The sequence below is a fragment of the Macaca thibetana genome, chromosome 20, assembly GCF_024542745.1.
Source record: "Macaca thibetana thibetana isolate TM-01 chromosome 20, ASM2454274v1, whole genome shotgun sequence".
NCBI lineage: Eukaryota > Metazoa > Chordata > Mammalia > Primates > Cercopithecidae > Macaca > Macaca thibetana.
This window is the reverse complement of record NC_065597.1, coordinates 71,212,622-71,230,938: the sequence shown is the minus strand read 5'-3', so window position 1 is coordinate 71,230,938 and position 18,317 is coordinate 71,212,622. Positions and strand designations below refer to the sequence as shown.

The 18,317-nt window shown below is 51.9% G+C and overlaps 2 protein-coding genes across 4 annotated transcripts in view; both read left to right on the top strand.

The window, feature by feature from the left end:
* DNAJA3 (DnaJ heat shock protein family (Hsp40) member A3) overlaps window positions 1–13,063 on the top strand; it is a 192,785-nt gene extending 179,722 nt beyond the window's left edge. For 2 of the 3 annotated variants that reach the window (XM_050774362.1, XM_050774363.1), the window contains 4 exons: window positions 1,470–1,598; window positions 4,050–4,165; window positions 6,049–6,146; window positions 11,829–13,063. In XM_050774362.1, coding sequence (XP_050630319.1) covers window positions 1,470–1,598; window positions 4,050–4,165; window positions 6,049–6,146; window positions 11,829–11,851 — 366 coding nt within the window. In that variant the 3' untranslated portion in view covers window positions 11,852–13,063. Of the gene's footprint in view, window positions 1–1,469; window positions 1,599–4,049; window positions 4,166–6,048; window positions 6,147–11,097; window positions 11,216–11,828 lie in introns of those variants that run through there. The other variant, XM_050774361.1, reaches the window with a different exon arrangement.
* The window catches only part of LOC126944620 (heme oxygenase 2), a 158,782-nt gene that overhangs the window by 81,217 nt on the left and 59,248 nt on the right, over window positions 1–18,317 (top strand). The gene's annotated exons all lie outside the window — the stretch shown is intronic.

Genomic DNA, 18,317 nt, shown 5'->3' with positions numbered 1-18,317 from the left:
TTTTTGAGGTAGGGTCTTGCTTTGTTGCCTAGGATGGAATGCAGTGGGGTGATCTTGGCTCACTGCAGCCTCAGACTCCCTGGGCTCAGGTGGTCTTCCCACCTCAGCCTCCTGAGTAGCTGGGACCACAGGTGCACGCCACTAGGCCCAGCTGACTTTTGTATTTTTAGTAAAGATGGGGTTTCACCATGTTGCCCAGGCTGGTCTCAAACCCCAGGGTTCAAATGATCCACCCACCTTGGCCTCCCAAAGTGCTGGGATTACAAGTGTGAGCCACGGCACCCAGCCTGTGATATTTTGTTACCTCCACTGGGTTGTGGGTATGACACGCTTGTTATATTATTTACTCTGCCCTTTTTTTTTCTCTTTTTTTGGAAACAGAGTCTTGCTCTGTTGCCCAGGCTGGAGTGCAAGTGGCGTGATCTCAGTTCACTGCAACCTCCACCTCCCAGGTTCAAGCGATTCTCATGCCTCAGCCTCCTGAGTAGCTGGGATTACAGGCATGCACCACCACACCCAGCTAATTTTTGTATTTTTAGTAGAGACTGGGTTTCACCATGTTGGCCAGGCTGGTCTCGAATTCCTGACTTCAGGTGATCCACCCACCTTGGCCTCCCGAAGTGTTGGGATTATAAGCGTGAGCCACCGCGGCCAGCCTATACTTCCTAATAAAGTAAGGTGTTTTTTGTTGTTGTTGTTGTTGTTGTTGTTTTTGAGATAGAGTCTTGCTCTGTTGCTCAGGCTAGAGTGCAGTGGTGTGATCTCTGTTCAATGCAGCCTTCATCTCCCAGGTTCAATCGGATCTCCTGCCTCAGCCTCTTGAGTAGCTGGGATTACAGACACCTGCCACCACACCTGGCTAATTTTTGTATTTTTAGTAGAGACGGGGTTTCACCATGTTGGCCAGGCTGGGTCTCAAACTCCTGACCTCAGGTGATCTACCCACCTTGGCCTCTCAAAGTGCTGGGATTACAGGTGTGAACCACCGTGCCTGGCTAAAGTAAGATTAAAAAAAAAAGTTCTCTAGGAGGCTGAGGCAGGAGAATGGCCTAAACCCAGGAGGCGGAGCTTGCAGTGAGCTGAGATCCGGCCATTGCACCCCAGCCTGGGCGACAGAGCGAGACTCTGTCTCAAAAAAAAAAAAAAAAAGTTCAAAAGCCAGTTTTACGTTTTTATTTCCCTTCACGATTGAATGACTTGATCTGAGACTGAGGAAATCCTGGCGCGCTTCCGTTTTGGTGTGCAAGTGTGTAGAACATTGCAGTGTTGAAATATGTAGAATATGTCGTTCCTGGGCCTGCGATGGTGTCACCTTGGTGGAACGACAGTTCTTTGCCTCAACACTGTGCTTTATGTATGGAAGGGGTGTGAAGTTTGTCAAGTCTGAGCTTGGGCCTGGCCAGGCACGCAGCTGGTGTTTAGTCTGCAGTGGACTTATCTTCACATCCATCTGTCATGTTTGACCTTAGGTGCAGAAAAGCCCTGTGTTCCGGAGGGACGGCGCAGACATCCACTCCGACCTCTTTATTTCTATAGCTCAAGCTCTTCTTGGGGGGACAGCCAGAGCCCAGGGCCTGTACGAGACGATCAATGTGATGGTAAGAGGGTGTGAGAATGCCTTTGTCACCCTTGTACTTCATTGTTCTTTTTCTGAAATGGAAAATAACTGACCAGTGGCCTGGAACCCATGAGTGACCAGCATGTGGGGGGTACTCATGGGGGAGGACATGAGGAATTTTAGATTGCTCCTTGAGTGTGGACCACAAGCCACAGGCCTTGACTCTATAATCGCCTGGGAAGCAGTTACTGGCTGGCATCACTCCCATACTGGTTAGCAGGGCCTGGGAACTGGGCGCACCCAGGACACAGAGAGGTTCACCCTGGGGTGTGTTCTCTGCCCTTGCTTCCGTCCAGTGTCTGGCAGCAAGAGCAGAAGTCTCGGGGGCTGTGCACATCTCTTTGGCCACAGTGATGGCTGCCTGTGTGCTGCCCTCACCTATCCCCCACCTCTCTCTTGATCTGCCCCTCCTGCTCCTCCCACTTCCAGGCCACTTCATTCTCTGTATGCACCTCAGAACCTTCTCCAGCTTCTTTGTGGGGAACCTTGGGGTAACCACCACCAAGGAGGTGGGTGTTTTGGGCCAAGGCTTTCTCCTCCGTCTGGGGGCTGTTCCTTGGCTTCTCCAGGGTCCTGTGGTTCCGAGGGCCAGGGAGCAACCTCAGCCACACACCCTGTATTGGCGTTTCCTGCTTCGCTCCCTCACTCCTGCTTCCTGGGGTCACTTGCCCAAACTCCTGCCCCCTCATCCTAGTCACAGGCTCTGCTCTGGGCAGACCGAACTTACCTTATTTCCATGTGCTTGTGGGCGGGCTTGGCCAGAAACCCAAGTGGCAGTTCTTTTTTTTTTTTTTTTTTTTTTTTTTTTTTTTTGAGATGGAGTCTCACTCTGTCGTCCAGGCTGGAGTGCAATGGCACAATTTTGGCTCACTGCAACCCCCACCTCCAGGGTTCAAGCAATTCTCCTGCCTCAACCTCCCAAGTAGCTGGGATTTCAGGCGCATGCCACCATACCCAGCTAATTTTTTGTATTTTAGTAGAGACGGGGTTTCACCGTGTTTCCCAGGGTGGTCTTGAACTCCTGAGCTCAGGCAATTCACCCGCCTCAGCCTTCCAAAGTGCTGGGATTACAGGCATGAGCCACTGTGCCCAGCCCAGTGGCCGTTCTTTTTTTTTTTTTTTTTTTTTTTTTTTTTTTGAGACAGCAGGATGTTGCTCTGTCACCTGGCTGGAGTGCAATGGCATGATCTTTGCTCACGACAGTCTCTGCCTCCCAGGTTCAAGCGATTCCCGTCTCAGCCTCCTGAGTAGCTGGGACTACAGGCACGTGCCACCATGCCTAGCTAATTTTTTGTGTTTTATTGGAGATGGGGTTTTACCATGTTGGCCAGGATGGTCTCGATCTCCTGACCTCGTGATCCGCCCGCCTTGGCTCCCCAGAGTGCTGGGATTACAGGCGTGAGCCACTGTGCTTGGCCTTTTTTTTCCCCCCCAAGATAGAGTCTTGCCCTGTCACTGAGAGCTGGAGTACAGTGGCACAGTCTCGGCTCATTGCAACCTCCGCCTCCCGGGTTCAAGCAATTCTCCTGCCTCAGCCTCCCGAGTAGCTGAGATTATAGGTGCACGCTACCATGCCCGGCTGATTTTTGTATTTTTTTTTTTTTGAGACGGAGTCTCGCTCTGTCACCCAGGCTGGAGTGCAGTGGCCGGATCTCAGCTCACTGCAAGCTCCGCCTCCCGGGTTCACGCCATTCTCCGGCCTCAGCCTCCCAAGTAGCTGGGACTACAGGCGCCCGCCACCTCACCCGGCTAGTTTTTTTTTGTATTTCTTAATAGAGACGGGGTTTCACCGTGTTAGCCAGGATGGTCTCGATCTCCTGACCTCGTGATCCGCCCGTCTCGGCCTCCCAAAGTGCTGGGATTACAGGCTTGAGCCACCGCGCCCGGCCGATTTTTGTATTTTTAGTAGAGACGGGGTTTCACCATGTTGACCAGGCAGGTCTTAAACTCCTGACCTTGTGATCAACCCGTCTCAACCTCCCAAAGTGATGGGATTACAGGCGTGAGCCAGTGGTGGTTCTTTTCAACGAATTCCTGTCAAGATTGTCTTCATGCAGTGAAAACTTTTTATTTGAGCAACTGGGGACCAGGGGAAACCACAGCTTTCTTTTTTTTCTTTTTTTTTTTTTTGAGACGGAGTCTCGCTCTGTCACCCAGGCTGGAGTGCAGTGGCCGGATCTCAGCTCACTGCAAGCTCCGCCTCCCGGGTTCACGCCATTCTCCGGCCTCAGCCTCCCGAGTAGCTGGGACTACAGGCGCCCGCCACCTCGCCCGGCTATTTTTTTGTATTTCTTAGTAGAGATGGGGTTTCACCGTGTTAGCCAGGATGGTCTCGATCTCCTGACCTCGTGATCCGCCCATCTCGGCCTCCCAAAGTGCTGGGATTACAGGCTTGAGCCACCGCGCCCGGCCAGATTTTCTTTCTTTATAGATCCCCCCTGGGACTCAGACAGACCAGAAGATTCGGATGGGTGGGAAAGGCATCCCCCGGATTAACAGCTACGGCTACGGAGACCACTACATCCACATCAAGATACGAGTTCCAAAGTAAGTGCCCCCTAGGCCGTGTCTAAGCCAGCCTGCTCCTGCGGTGGCACTGCTCCGGGAGCTCTGTGGCTTGGGCAGGGGACTGCTCCCTATAGGTCAGGTGGTTCCTGCCCGAGTTCTCTGTCTGTAAAGTGGGTGTAATAGAATGGTACACTTCTTTTTTTTTTTTTTTTTTGAGATGGAGTCTCGCTGTGTCCCTCAGGCTGGAGTGCAGTGGCGCCATCTCAGCTCACTGCAACCTCCGCTTCCTGGGTTCAAGCAATTCTCCTGCCTCAGCCTCCCGAGTAGCTGGGATTACAGGTGCCCGCCACCACACCCTGCTAATTTTTTGTATTTTTAGTAGAGACGGGGTTTCACCGTGTTAGCCAGGATGGCTTCAATCTCCTGACCTAGTGATCCGCCCACCTCAGCCTCCCAGAGTGCTGGGATTACAGGCGTGAGCCACTGCGCCCGGCCGGTATGGTCGACTTCTTGGAGTTGCTGGGAGAATTAAATGAACAACACATAGGAATTGCTTCGCTGCTGCTGCTATTGTTGAGTTTCTTCTTGTTTTTTTTCTTTCTTTTTTTTTTTTTTTTTTTTTTTGAGACGGAGTCTCACTCTGTAGCCCAGGCTGGAGTGCAGTGGCGCGATCTTGGCTCACTGCAAGCTCCGCCTCCCAGGTTCACGCCATTCTCCTGCCTCAGCCTCTGGGACTGTAGGTGCCTGCCACCACGCCTGGCTAATGTTTGTATTTTTAGTAGAGACGGGGTTTCTCTATGTTGGTCAGGCCGGTCTTGAACTCCTGACCTCTTGATCCACCTGCCTCGGCCTCCCAAAGTGCTGGGATTACAGGTATGAGCCACCGTGCCCGACCTTTTTTTGAGGAGTCTCTCGCTCTGTTGCCCAGGCTGGAGTGTGGTGTGCCATCTCAGCTCATTGCAACCTCCTCCTCCCTGGTTCAAGTGATTCTCATGCCTCAGCCTCCCGAGTTGCTGGGACTACAGCTGCCTTCCACCACGCCCGGATAATTTTTATATTTTTAGTAGAGATGGAGTTTCACTGGCCAGGCTGGTCTCGAACTCCTGATCTCAGGTGATCTGCCCACCTTGTCCTCCCAAAGTGCTGGGATTACAGGTATGAGCCAGCATGCCTGGCCCGTTGATTTTCTCATTGATGTTACTGGCACTGTTAGGAGCTGGAGAGGCAGCCTGGGCGGAGTGCTGTGAGTACCTAGGGCAGGACATGCCTGACTCCCCTCGGGAGCACTCGTGCTTTTTGTTAATTAGATAATTTCTTTTCTTTTTTTCTTTTTCTTTTTTTTTTTTGAGACAGAGTCCAGCTCTGTCTCCAGGTGGAGTTCAGTGGTGCAATTACGGCTCACTGCAGCCTCCACCTCCCAAGTTCAAGCAATTCTGCCTCAGCCTCCCAAGTAGCTGGGAATACAGGGACGCACCGCCACGCCCAGCTAATTTTTGTAGTAGAGACGGGGTTTCACCTTGTTGACCAGGATGGTCTCTATTTCCTGACCTTGTGATCTGCCCGCCTTGGCCTCCCAAAGTGCTGGGATTACAGGCATGAGCCACCATGCCTGGCGTAATTAGATAATTTCTTACCTGCTTCACACACACACTTGTAAAATCTGTTTCCCCTCCTGTAAACTGTATTTAGCATAGCCACAGCGACACTTGTTTAAACGACTTAGGGTGTTATATTAGCTTTTCTGTACAGAAGATTTGAGGGCGTGGTCCTTAGGTTCTTACCACTGCACTGCCTCAGGGTTTCTGCCCCTGCCAGGGTTGGGTCCCTCTCCTCCTATGTGCTTCGAGAGCACTGGCTGCCTGTGAGTTCTTTCCAAAGCTTCCTGGCGGAAGCCTTTGCTGCTAACTCTGCTTGATCCACAGGAGGCTAACGAGCCGGCAGCAGAACCTGATCCTGAGCTACGCCGAGGATGAGACAGATGTGGAGGGGACAGTGAATGGCGTCACACTCACCACCTCTGGTAAGGGGTCTGAAGACTACGCGGCGACACGTGGGGACCTCAGAGCCCCCTGGAGTGTGGACAATTCAGGGCAGCATGTTGGGGTTTCCACTTGGGGTTCTTCATGAAGCCTTTAAAATGTGCAGTTGAAAGAGGGGGGCTGTGGGCGGGAACACTGGGCAGGGAGCCGCAGCCCCCAGTCCAAGCTTCGCCTCCTGTCTCTGTGCGTGTTCGTGTGCTGAGGTGAGAGCACCAGGGCACTTCCTGCAGGCAGCTGTGCGTGTCTCAGACCCAGTGTTCTGAGTTCTATCCTTGGTTCTGCCACTTGCCCTGTGACCTCGGACAAATCCTTCCCTGAGAGCTCCTGGCAAAAGCATAAGGAGAGCATGGATTGGAAGGATTTGTGCACTTCCCACCAGGGACACTCCGCTAGGATTTCAGAGTGTCTTACAAACAATAGCAGCCACAGTAGTGGAGCCACAGTCAGAGGACTCAGTTCGCCGTTTTAGAGCAGGACTCACTCCGAATTCATCTAGCCATGAACAGATGCACCATTTACCCTGACCTCAGACATTGTGCTAGTGAGTGGCTGAGTGTCAGCGATCTGTCACCAGAACACCTGCTGTGGGCGCTGTGGCAATGGCACCCCAGCTACAGCCCCTCTTCCTGTGGGAGGTGGGGCCTCTGTTTCCTGGGATTCCTGCTCATGGCAGGGCAGGCTGTGCCCAGGGGGTCCTTGGTTCAGGCTCAACGTATTTCCTCATTGCATCATTTTGGTTTTGTTTGGATCCTGGGTGGAGTTCTCAGAACTTGCGTGGCCTTAAATTAGTGCATGGTAATTCGTAGCAGGTGTTTGGAGCTGGGGGCAGATTTTCCAAAAAAGTGGAGGATTTGGAGTTCCAGGGGCCGGGGCAGGGGCTGGGATGAAAGTCCCTGGAATTTCACTGAGCTCTTGTTGCTCCTAGGGTACTGGAAGTCCTCTCTTAAAAAGCAGCTGCTGGCTGGGCGCAGTGGCTCTCGCATGTAATCCCAGCACGTTGGGAGGCCGAGGCAGGTGGATCAGTTGAGGTCAGGAGTTTGAGACCAGCCTGGACAACATGGCGATACCCCGTCCCTACTAAAAATGCAAACATGCCGGGCGCGGTGGCTCAAGCCTGTAATCCCAGCACTTTGGGAGGCCGAGACGGGTGGATCACGAGGTCAGGAGATCGAGACCATCCTGGCTAATACGGTGAAACCCCGTCTCTACTAAAAAAATACAAAAATCTAGCCGGGCGAGGTGGCGGGCGCCTGTAGTCCCAGCTACTCGGGAGGCTGAGGCAGGAGAATGGCGGGAACCCGGGAGGCGGAGCTTGCAGTGAGCTGAGATCCGGCCACTGCATTCCAGCCGGGGTGACAGAGCGAGACTCCGTCTCAAAAAAAAAAAAAATGCAAACATTAGCTGGGTATGGTGGTGCATGCCTGTAATCCCAGCTACTCGGGAGGCTGAGGCAGGAGAATCGCTTGAACCCAGGAGATGGAGGATGCAGTGAGCAGGACCGCGCCACTGCACTCCAGCCTGGGTGACAGAGTGAGACTCTGTCACACACACAAAAAAGGCCAGGCGCAGTGGCTCACACTTATAGTCCCAGCACTTTGGGAGGCCGAGGAGGGTGGATCATGAGGTCAGGAGTTTGAGACCAGCCTGACCAACATGGTGAAACCCTGTCTTTACTAAAATAGAAAAATACAAAAATTAGCCAGGTATGGTGGTGAGCATCTGTAATCCCAGCTACTCAGGAGGCTGAGGCAGGAGAATTGCTTCAATCTGGGAGGCAGAGGTTGCAGTGAGCTGAGATTGTGCCGCTGCACTCCAGCCTGGGCAACATAGCGAGACTCTGTCTCAAAAAAAAAAAAAAAAAAAAGCAGCTGCCATAAAACTCTGTAGCCCAACCAGGTTCCGAATGTCACTTATTTTAATGGTTTGGTACATATGCTATCATCTTTTATTCTTGTTGTATCTCTTGAACTAAAATAGAAGTGGTCATAGTGTAGCTATTCCCTGGAACTCTAATCATTGCACCTGTGGCTTCTCCTTCCTCAAACCCTACAATCGCATAACACGCGAGATTGGCTCCATAGACAGTTGTCTTTCCCTCCTCCCGCCCATCAGGGCAGCTTGAGGTGTGCTAGGGCCGGGCCCTGGGTGGGGTCGTGGGTGTTGCTTACTCTATTGGAGGGTGGGTAATTAGTGGTCACCAGTTGATGTTTTGACTCCCTCTCTGATACTGTAAGTTGAGAGTTGATTCCGCCATCCACTGAGATCCTTTGTCACTTTCATGGTTCCTTGTCCTGATCACTCAGCCTCACACAGCTGTTCCCTCACTCAGCCAGGATTTCTTCTCCCGTGTGCAAGACACTGTCAGCTCTTCCTTTTAAAAATCTTGGTGAGGTCGGGTGCAGTGGCTCACACCTATAATCCCAGCACTTTGGGAGGCTAATGCAGGAAGATCACTTGAACCCAGGAGTTCGAGACCAGCCTGGGCAATATAGTGAGACTCTGTCTCTACAAAAAGTTTTAAAAGTAGCCAGGTGCAGTAGCATGAACCTCCATCACCAGCTGCTCGGGAAGCTGAGATGAGATCACTTGAGCCCCAGTACTCAAGGCTGCGGTGAGTCACGACGGCGACACTGTACTCCAGCCTGGGTGCCAGGGTGAGACTCTGTCCCTGAGCATACACTGTCACATGTCAGTTTGCTGCCTGTGAGTGGTTAAGTCTCTCATACTGTGAAGGAAGTTAGTTTTGCGTCCACATATGACAGTATTACAGGACATATAATTCCCACGTCCTGAGAACTTAAGCAACAGTGGGATTTATTTGGTTGAGACAAAGAGTCTTGCTCCATGGCCCAGCCTGGAGTGCAGTGGTGCAGTCATAGCTCATGGCAGCCTCAAACTCCTGGACTCAAGTGATCCTCCCATCTTGGCCTCCCAGAGTGTTGGAATTACAGACATGAGCCACTGTGCCTGACCAGCGTAGTTTTTGATGTACTTAGTATCTTATTTATTTATTTATTTATTTATTTATTTTTTTTTTTTTTTTTTTTGAGACGGAGTCTCGCTCTGTCGCCCAAGCTGGAGTGCAGTGGCCGGATCTCAGCTCACTGCAAGCTCCGCCGCCCGAGTTTACGCCATTCTCCTGCCTCAGCCTCCCGAGTAGCTGGGACTACAGGCGCCTGCCACCTCGCCCGGCTAGTTTTTTGTATTTTTTAGTAGAGACGGGGTTTCACCGTGTTAGCCAGGATGGTCTTGATCTCCTGACCTCGTGATCCGCCCGTCTCGGCCTCCCAAAGTGCTGGGATTACAGGCTTGAGCCACCGCGCCCGGCCCTTATTTATTTTTGTTCCTTAATGTAGCTGCTGAAAACCTTAATAGCTGACCCTGGTCTCCCAGAAAGACCATGGTGTGCTTAGAGACTCAGCACTTGCAGGGATAAACAGGTCCATCTTCTGGCACAAAGAGAGGGAACGGAGCGGGGGGCTTGAAATTACCATGTGACTTTTTGAGTGAGAGACACAGTATGGCTCCTTATCATTCTTTTTCTTTTTTTGGAGACGGAGTCTCACTCTGTCACCCAGGCCAGAGTGTGGTGGCGCAGTCTGGGCTCACTGCAACACACCCCGCCTCTCGGGTTCCAGCAATTCTGCCTCAGCCTCTGGAGTAGCTGGGACTACAGGCGCACGCCGCCCCCGGCTATGTTTTTGTATTTTAGTAGAGATGGGGTTTCACCATGTTGCTGAGGCCAGTCTCGAACTCCTGAGCTCAGGCAGTCTCCCCGCCTTGGCCTCCCAAAGTGCTAGGATTACAGGCATGAGCCACTGCACCCGGCCTTTTCTTTTTTGAGACTGGGTCTCACTCTGTTTTATGTAGCCTGCCTCACCCCTTCCCGGGGACCTGTGGAACCAAGCTTTGGACCTTCCACTAGCGAAGGCACTGTCTTACTTAGACTGAGGTCTTTACTCCGTTATGCACTGTGCATGGCCTAGGTCTCTGGGCACATTAAAAATGCGATTGACAATTAATATGCCAAGTTCAGGTTTATATTCTCACTCATAACAAAAGCGTGCACTCCTTCTCTTATGGTTGGCAAATCTGTAACACGTTTGTGCGAGAAAGTACCTCTAGATGGTGTCAGCCTGGGCCCTAAAGAAATAGCAGCACACCTCCCCCAGGTTGAGAGCACTTAGGTTAGGTGCCCCAAATGGGGGACAACTTGCTCAACTTGTTGCACCCCAAATGGGGACAACATAGACTGCTGATGTGAGGGATGAGATGAAGTGCCTATGACAGAGGATTGTGCGTGGCCGTGACTCCGACATGGGCTGTTCTGCAGGGTCTTTATACACAGCAGCAGCATGGAATCTGGTCATTTGGTCTAGAAGTAGGGTTTTTCTTGGTGTCATTATTCACCTTCTTATAGCCAACAGCGTGGTGGTTGAGAGTCTCGGCTTTGGAGTCAGACTGCGTGGGCTCGCACTCAGTCCTCCCTCTCGCTTGTTGGCTCTGTGGGCCTTGGGTAAACCCTGCAACCTCTCTGTGCCTCCCTTTTTTGTTTTTTCATTTGCCTGTAAGGAAGTGTGTGGCCTGGCCTGGGAGGTGCCTGGCACTTGACTGTGTTTTTGTCACTGTTGCTCAGATAGAGACAGCTGTCATGGTCCTTCTCCGTCTCTATTTCTTGTTTCCCTGCTGTGGGTCCATGATTGAAAGAGCAGTTGGGAGACCTTCAGGCTCTGAGTGCTCTGTTACCTCAGTCATTTGCCAGGTGAGGCATCCTGTGCCATCTTAGGAGTGGCCCCCACTCTTCTTGAGGTGGCGCTTGGCCGCTCCTTGAATGTGGGCCCCTGGGTGGCCAGGCGGGGGTAGGTGGGGCCGAGGATATGACCTTGGAGGTGCGGGCCCCTGACGCCAGTTCTTTCTGCTGTTTGTGCCCAGGTGGCAGCTCCATGGATAGCTCCGCAGGAAGCAAGGCTAGGCGTGAGGCTGGGGAGGACGAGGAGGGATTCCTTTCCAAACTTAAGAAAATGTTTACCTCCTGATATCCCAGCTGAGGTAGGAAAACCCTGGAGGTTTCTTTCCCTTTGTTTTCCTCTGTGAACTAATCCTGGTTTTCTCCCACTTTAACTAATATTGTGCCCCCACCCCCAGGAGTGGGAACAGGTGCCAGTCCAAGGTGTGGTAAACCTCGCTCCACTAGGAGCCGGCCTCTCAGCCTAGGGAAGAGATGACGTGGCAGTCAACCTGTAGTGTAGGACTGGCTGGGCTGCCGCGGCCAGCCTCTGGCTGTGTCCTCTTCCTGGGGAGGTGGCGATGGGGGGGCTGTTGTACAGCCCCCTACAGTGGTGGTTCAGCTTGCCCATGGTCACAAAGGGCAAGTCAGGCAGAGCCAGGCCTAGAACTCAGATCTCCTCACGTCCTGCCTGCTTGGAAGCTGCCCGCCTGCATAGACAGTGCAGGGCTGTGCAAGCCTGGGGGCTGCTCCAGGATGGCGCTTGCTCGCCGTGTCATCTTGGGACTCACTTTTGTTGACTACGCTCATCTCAGCGGCTGGGGTTCTCGCCCCTCTCTTCGCACAGCTGCTTTCCAGGGATTAACAGATGCTCCCCAGCGGGGTGTGTTCCCTTGAGATGTTGAGTATAAGGTAACTGCCTGTCTCTTTGGCTCAGGAAAAAGATCCACTGGAAACTAGGCCAGGAAGCAGCAGCCCCTCCCAGGGCCAGGGCACCTGGGAGACGGGAGGATTCCAGAACAGCAGCACTGAGCTCCCCCCCGCAGAGCCTCTGGACGGCCCTGACAACAGCAAAATCACGGGACAACACCTCTCTCCACAGAAAGGTCACAGTGGACAGCCTGGGCAGTAGGATGCAGCCCCGAAGGCTGGTGGCAGTTTCCTGTCCATGGGTAGGTGATGGCCCCTGGCTCAGGCAGAGGGAGATGGTTAGACTCTTGTAGGGCTAAAACTCTAATTTGGAATTGAATGTTGTGGAGATATTAATTAAAGGCCACGCTTACAGCTTAGAAATGAAGGCTTAAGTGGCACCAAGTTACAAAGTGATTTATTTCCTTCTCAGCAAACCTCCGGGAGGTTCCAGAATGAGTTCTTTCTCACAGGTTGTCTTCATGGGAGCCTGGGGCCCCCCAGGCCCCACCAGCTCCGTCCTCCCCTGATGAGGGGCCCTGCTGAGGTGTCAGCTGCTCTGCTCAGTTAGTCTTTATTCCCGGGGTACCAAGCAGCTGCACACTCGGGGCCTGGGAGGCACATAGAGGCCCAGAGAGTCCATGGGGGTTCTGCTCCTGACCGTGTGGGTGGTGGTGATCCCTGTCAGGATAGACAGTCCTTGCTCCCACCCCATCCAGGATGGCCACCTGTCGCTGACCATTGAGTCCTGTTGTTGTAAGCCAGGCATGGAGGGCTCCGGCCCTTCTGTTGAGCCACAGCCCTCTGCAGCACTGTGCTGGCCAGATTTCAGCTGCCTTGGGAACTGAAGCCCTGCCACTGTTGCTAGCCAGGGGCTTGGTTCTCCCACTTACACTGTTGACATCTATTTTCTGAAGTGTATTTAAATTATTCAGTGCTAATCATTGTTTTTTCCTGTGTAAATGTTGATTCAGAAAAGGAAAGCACAGGCTAAGCAGTTAAAGGCTCCCCACCATTCAGCCAGAGCAGAACCCCCGTTCCCCAGCCTCTGCTGGTAGCATGTCTTAGTTTCCATGTGTTTCAGGATCCTTGGGCTGTTGTCAGACAGGTTAATGAAGAAACATTTCTCAATAGTTTCCTTTTTGTTTTCCTTTATAATTCACTAAAATAAAGCATCTATTAGTGTCTGATTTAGGAATGTAAAATGATTCTGTATTAATGTAAATAAGATTATCTATTGCAAAAAGATATTTAAAACCTAAATTGTGGTCATTTCTTCTTTGAAAGAATTCAGACAGCCTCTGCAGGTAGCTTATGGGAGTTACTGGAGACTTGGCTGGCCTCATCCTGTGCTCACGCCCACCCAGAGTACATAGAGGCAGACAGGTCTGGGGTGCCGACAGTGCTGACCCTCAGTCAGATTCCAGAGCAGGGTGCTGGCCATGACACAACAGTCCCATGTGAGTGAATGTTCTAGAATCTGGATGTGACTTTTTCCTTGGGAGCTCATGCTGTGAGAGCTGGGCAGTGTCCCTGGGTCCCTGCATTTCAGTCACCCTCACTGGATTGTTTCTCTACATTCTTTTCAGAGTCTTTGCATCTTTTACCTTCAATTTTATTTTATTTTTTTGACATAGAGTCTCACTCTGTCGCCCATACCGGAGTGAAGTGGTATCATCTCTGCTCGGTGCAACCTCTGCTTCCTGGGTTCAAGTGACTCTCCTGTCTCAGCCTTCTGAGTAGCTGGGACTACAGGTGCATGCCACCACGCCTGGCTAATTTTTGTATTTTTAGTACAGATGGGGATTTCACAGTGTTGGCCAGGCTGGTCTTGAACTCCTGACCTCAGGTGATCCACCTGCCTTGGCCTCCCAAAGTGCTGAGATTACAGCTGTGAGCCACCATGCCTGGCCAAAATTTTTATATATTATAGTTTGGCTACTCTGGGTTCCCAGCCGAGCTCTATGCCTGACATGGCTGAAGGGGCCCTGATACACAGCTCAGTCCACCCTGGTGCTCCGGGCTGAGCAGGGTGAGATGTGAGTCCATTCGCTGGGTCAGGTGGAGAAAGAGCTGATGGATAGGAGAGGCTCAGCAGTGACATTCTGCTCATCTCAGATACTTCCCAGTATTTTCATCAATGAAATATTGATTGCCTGACTACTGTGGACACTCAGTATGGACCAGGCACTATTCTAACTCCTGGGGACGCAGCAGTGGGGAGCTAGACTGTGTCTCTTGTGAAAGCTTGGGCTTATTCCTGGTCCAGTCGCCCTGAGTCTCATTCATGTCCTATTGCTTCAAAGCAGAAGTCTAGAGAAAGACTTTGGAAGAGAAAGGCAGATTCTCTTGCTAAACAGAAACCGTTGTTGTGTTGAAGCATCCTTCCCTCAAGGGATTAGAAGGTGGCTGTACATGGCTGGGTCCGGTGGCTCACGCCTATAATCCCAGCACTTTGGGAGGCCGAGGCGGGTGGATCATTTGAGGTCAGGAGTTCAAGACCAGTCTGGCCAACATGGTGAAACCCCGTCTCTACAAAAATACAAAAAAATTAGCCAGGTGTGGTGGTGCACGCCTGTAATCCCAGCTACTCAGGAGGCTGAGACAGGAGAATTGCTTGAACTCAGGAGGTGGAGGTTGCAATGAGTGGAGATCATGCCATTGCACTCTAGCCTAGGCAACAGCACGAGACTACATCTCAAAAAAAAAAAAAAAAAGGTGGCCGTGCAACAGCTGTAAAATTCCTTTCCAGGCCTGGGTTTGGTTTATTTCCACTTGTGCTCCTGATGTATGTGTTACCAGACTTCATAGCTTCGGAGTAGGGGCATGTATTTAAAAATGCAAGAAAAGGGCCAGGCATGGTGGCTCATGCCTGTAATCCCAACACTTTAGGAGGCCAAGGAGGGAGGATTGCATGAGCTCAGCAGCAAGATAGTGAGATCCCATCTCTACAAAAAATTTTAAAAACTTAGGCTTGCACCTGTAGTCTCAGCTCCTCGGAAAGCTTCAGGTGGCAGGATTCCTTGAGCTGGGGAGTTCAAGGCTGCAGTGAGCTGTGATCATGCAACTGCACTCCAGCCGAGGTGACACAGCCAGACCCTGTCTGAAGAAAATAAAGTATCTCTAGGCCCGTGAGCCTGTGGGAGGTGCATGTTTGGCACTTGCTTAAAAATTAGGAGGGTGGGCCAGGCATGGTGGCTCACGCCTGTAATCCCAGCACTTTGGGAGGCCAAGATGGGCGAATCATGAGGTCACGAGTTCGAGACCAGCCTGGCCAACATGGTGAAACCCCGTCTCTACTAAAAATACAAAAGTTAACCAGGTGTAGTGGTGTGTGCCTGTAATCCCAGCTACTCGGGAGGCTGAAGCAAGAGATCCCCTTGAACCTGGAAGGCAGAGGTTGCAGTGAGCCGAGTTCACGCCACAGGATTCCAGCCTGGGTGGCAGAGCGAGACTCCATCTCAAAAACAAAACAAAACAAAACATTAGGAGGGTGGACAAGGCCAGCTCTCAGGGATTGGTCCTCAGCCCTGTCCCCACCTCAGGCCTGGGCTTGGGTTGTTTCCAACCTGAGCCTCCTCCTCACTCATAGTCCTTTGGGTTCTGGTGGACTGGCCTTTGTTTCCTTTCCTGTCAACCAAACCCCTCTCTGTCTGCAGGAATCCTCTCCAGGCCCACAGGCCTCCAGCTGCCCCTGCCCCTCTGTGTTCGTAGTACTGCAGAGCCGGCTCTGATGTGGAGGACGGCAGCTGCACAGCTCCTGCAAGAGGCTTGTTTCCCACTCTTGCTTGTTGATAAGTACTGTGCACGTCTTTTAACCAGAAGTTCTGCTGATTTGTCATGACCCTTGAAGGGTCACAAATGGGCCAGGTGGGAACGTAAAAGGTGAACTGGGTCCACAGTCATGTGGCCAAGGGCATGATCCACAGACTTTAGCTTACTGGTCACCTTCCCCAATGCTGCTCCTGTCCCCATTTGTTATTTATCCTTGCTGTTTTGTTTTTTGCAGCCCTTATGTCAATTTGTTTTTTGGGTTTTATTTTTTTGAGACAGGTTTTCACTCTGTTGCCCTGGCTGGCGTGCGGTGGTGCAATCACAGCTCACCACAGCCTTGACCTCCTGGGCTCAAGTGATCCTCCCACCACAGCTTCCTGAGTAGCTAAGAGTACAGGCACATGCCACCATGCCTGCCACCATTTCTTCTATGTTTTTTGTTTTTGAGACAGAGTCTGCCTCTGTCGCCCAGGCTGGATAGAGTGCAGTGGTAGTCTCAGCTCACCACAACCTCCACCTCCTGGGTTCAACTGATTCTCCTGCCTCAGCCTCCCGAGTAGCTGAGACTACTGGCACATGCCACCACGCCCAGCTAATTTTTGTATTTTTTGGTAGAGACAGGGTTTCTCCACGTTGACCAAGCTGGTTTCGAACTCCTGACCTCAAGTGATCCACCTGCCTTGGCCTCCCAAAGTGCTGGGATTACAGGCATGAGCCACCACGCCTGGCCCTAGTTTTGTTTGTATTTCTTTTTTTTTTTTTGGAAACGGAGTCTCGCTCTGTCGCCCAGGCCATCTGGGCTCACTGCAACCTCCGCCTCCTGAGTTCACGCAATTCTCCTGCCTCAGCATCCCGAGTAGCTGGGACTACAGGCGCCCGCCACCATGCCTGAGACGGGGTTTCACCGTGTTAGCCGGGATGGTCTTGATCTCCTGGCCTCGTGATCCACCTGACTCCGCCTCCCAAAGTGCTGGGATTACAGGTGTGAGCCACTGCGCCCGGCCTGTATTTCTTTTTTTTAGTAGAGATGGGGTCTTGCTATGTTACCCAGGCTCGTCTCAAACTCCTGAACTAAAACGTTCCTCCACCTCGGCCTCCCAAAGTGCCAGGATTACAGGCATGGATTCATAACTATTTATTGTGCGTTTCTATCAGGCTCTCCCACTAAATAGAAGCTCCTCAAGGCAGGGAGCATACCCTTTTTTTGCTACATTGTATTTAGGGCCCAGCATACTGGTAAATTGTCAAAGAAATGCTTCAGTCAGTGGATAGAATGAACTTTTGTGCCTGGAGTACCAGAGCCAGGGTGGGGAAGTAAAAAAATAAAAATCGGCCGGGCGCGGTGGCTCAAGCCTGTAATCCCAGCACTTTGGGAGGCCGAGACGGGCGGATCACGACGTCAGGAGTTCGAGACCATCCTGGCTAACACGGTGAAACCCCGTCTCTACTAAAAAATACAAAAAACTAGCCGGGCGAGGTGGTGGGCGCCTGTAGTCCCAGCTACTCGGGAGGCTGAGGCAGGAGAATGGTGTAAAAACCCGGGAGGCGGAGCTTGCAGTGAGCTGAGATCCGGCCACTGCACTCCAGCCTGGGCGACACAGCAAGACTCCATCTCCAAAAAAAAAAAATAAATAAATAAATAAAAAATAAAAAAAAATAAAAATCATGATGGTAGTCACACAAATCCAAACGTGTTGAAATTCACAGAACTGCTGGGCTTGGTGGTTGATACCCGTACTGTAATCCCAGCTACTCAGGAGGTTGAGGTGGAAGGACCACTTAAGCCTCGGAGGTGAAGGCTGCAGCGACCTATGACTGCGCCACTGCACTCCAGCCTGGGCAACAGAGCGAGACCTTGTCTCTTAAAAAAAATAATAATTGTCTGGGCGCAGTGGCTCATGCCTGTAATCCCAGCACTTTGGCAGGCCGAGGCGGGCAGATCACGAGGTCAAGAGATCGAGACCATCCTGGACAATACGGTGAAACCCCGTGTCTACTAAAAATACAAAAATTAGCTGGGCGTGGTGGCGGGTGCCTGTAATCCCAGCTACTTGGGAGGCTGAGGCAGGAGAATCACTTGAACCTAGGAGGCGGAGGTTGCAGTGAGCTGAGATCGCACCACTGTGCTCCAGCCTGTGACAGAGTGAGACTCCGTCTCAAAAAAAAAAAAAAAAAAAAAAAAAAAAAATCACAGAACTGCCATGGACCACAAACTCTCAGGCAAACGACTGTTCTCTCGGCCTCTGTCCCTCTTCTCTGTGACCCACCCCAGCAAGCAAGGTGGGTTGTTTCTCCTTCAGTTTTGCTTCCCAGCCTTTGCTGCAGGCAGCATCACCTTTTCCCAGCAGTGTCCAATCACTGCATTGTGGGCCACAGCTCTGCCACATCCAGTTTTCCTTTTTCCAACCTGTTTGAAGGTCGCCTGTGTCCTGGACAGCACCCCAAGGCTGGCTCCTCCCAGGACAAGGATGAGGAGGAAAGGGAGAAGCCCCTTCCTCCCCCGCCCCCCCGCAGAGCCTGTCCCCAGCTCACATGTGCAGATGGCCTTACTGACTCTGGAGATGAAAAGGGGTGTGTCGGAAGCTTGGCTCCTGGGGCTCCTCTGTGTCCTGTGCTATGTCCCCGTCTGTAAATGAATTTCAAATGTGATGGGAACAGAGGCTGCTGGTCAGAGCTGCTCTGCTAGCTGAGGTCAGAACGGGCCACTTCACACCTGTTTGAGTAAACACACGTGTAGGTCACT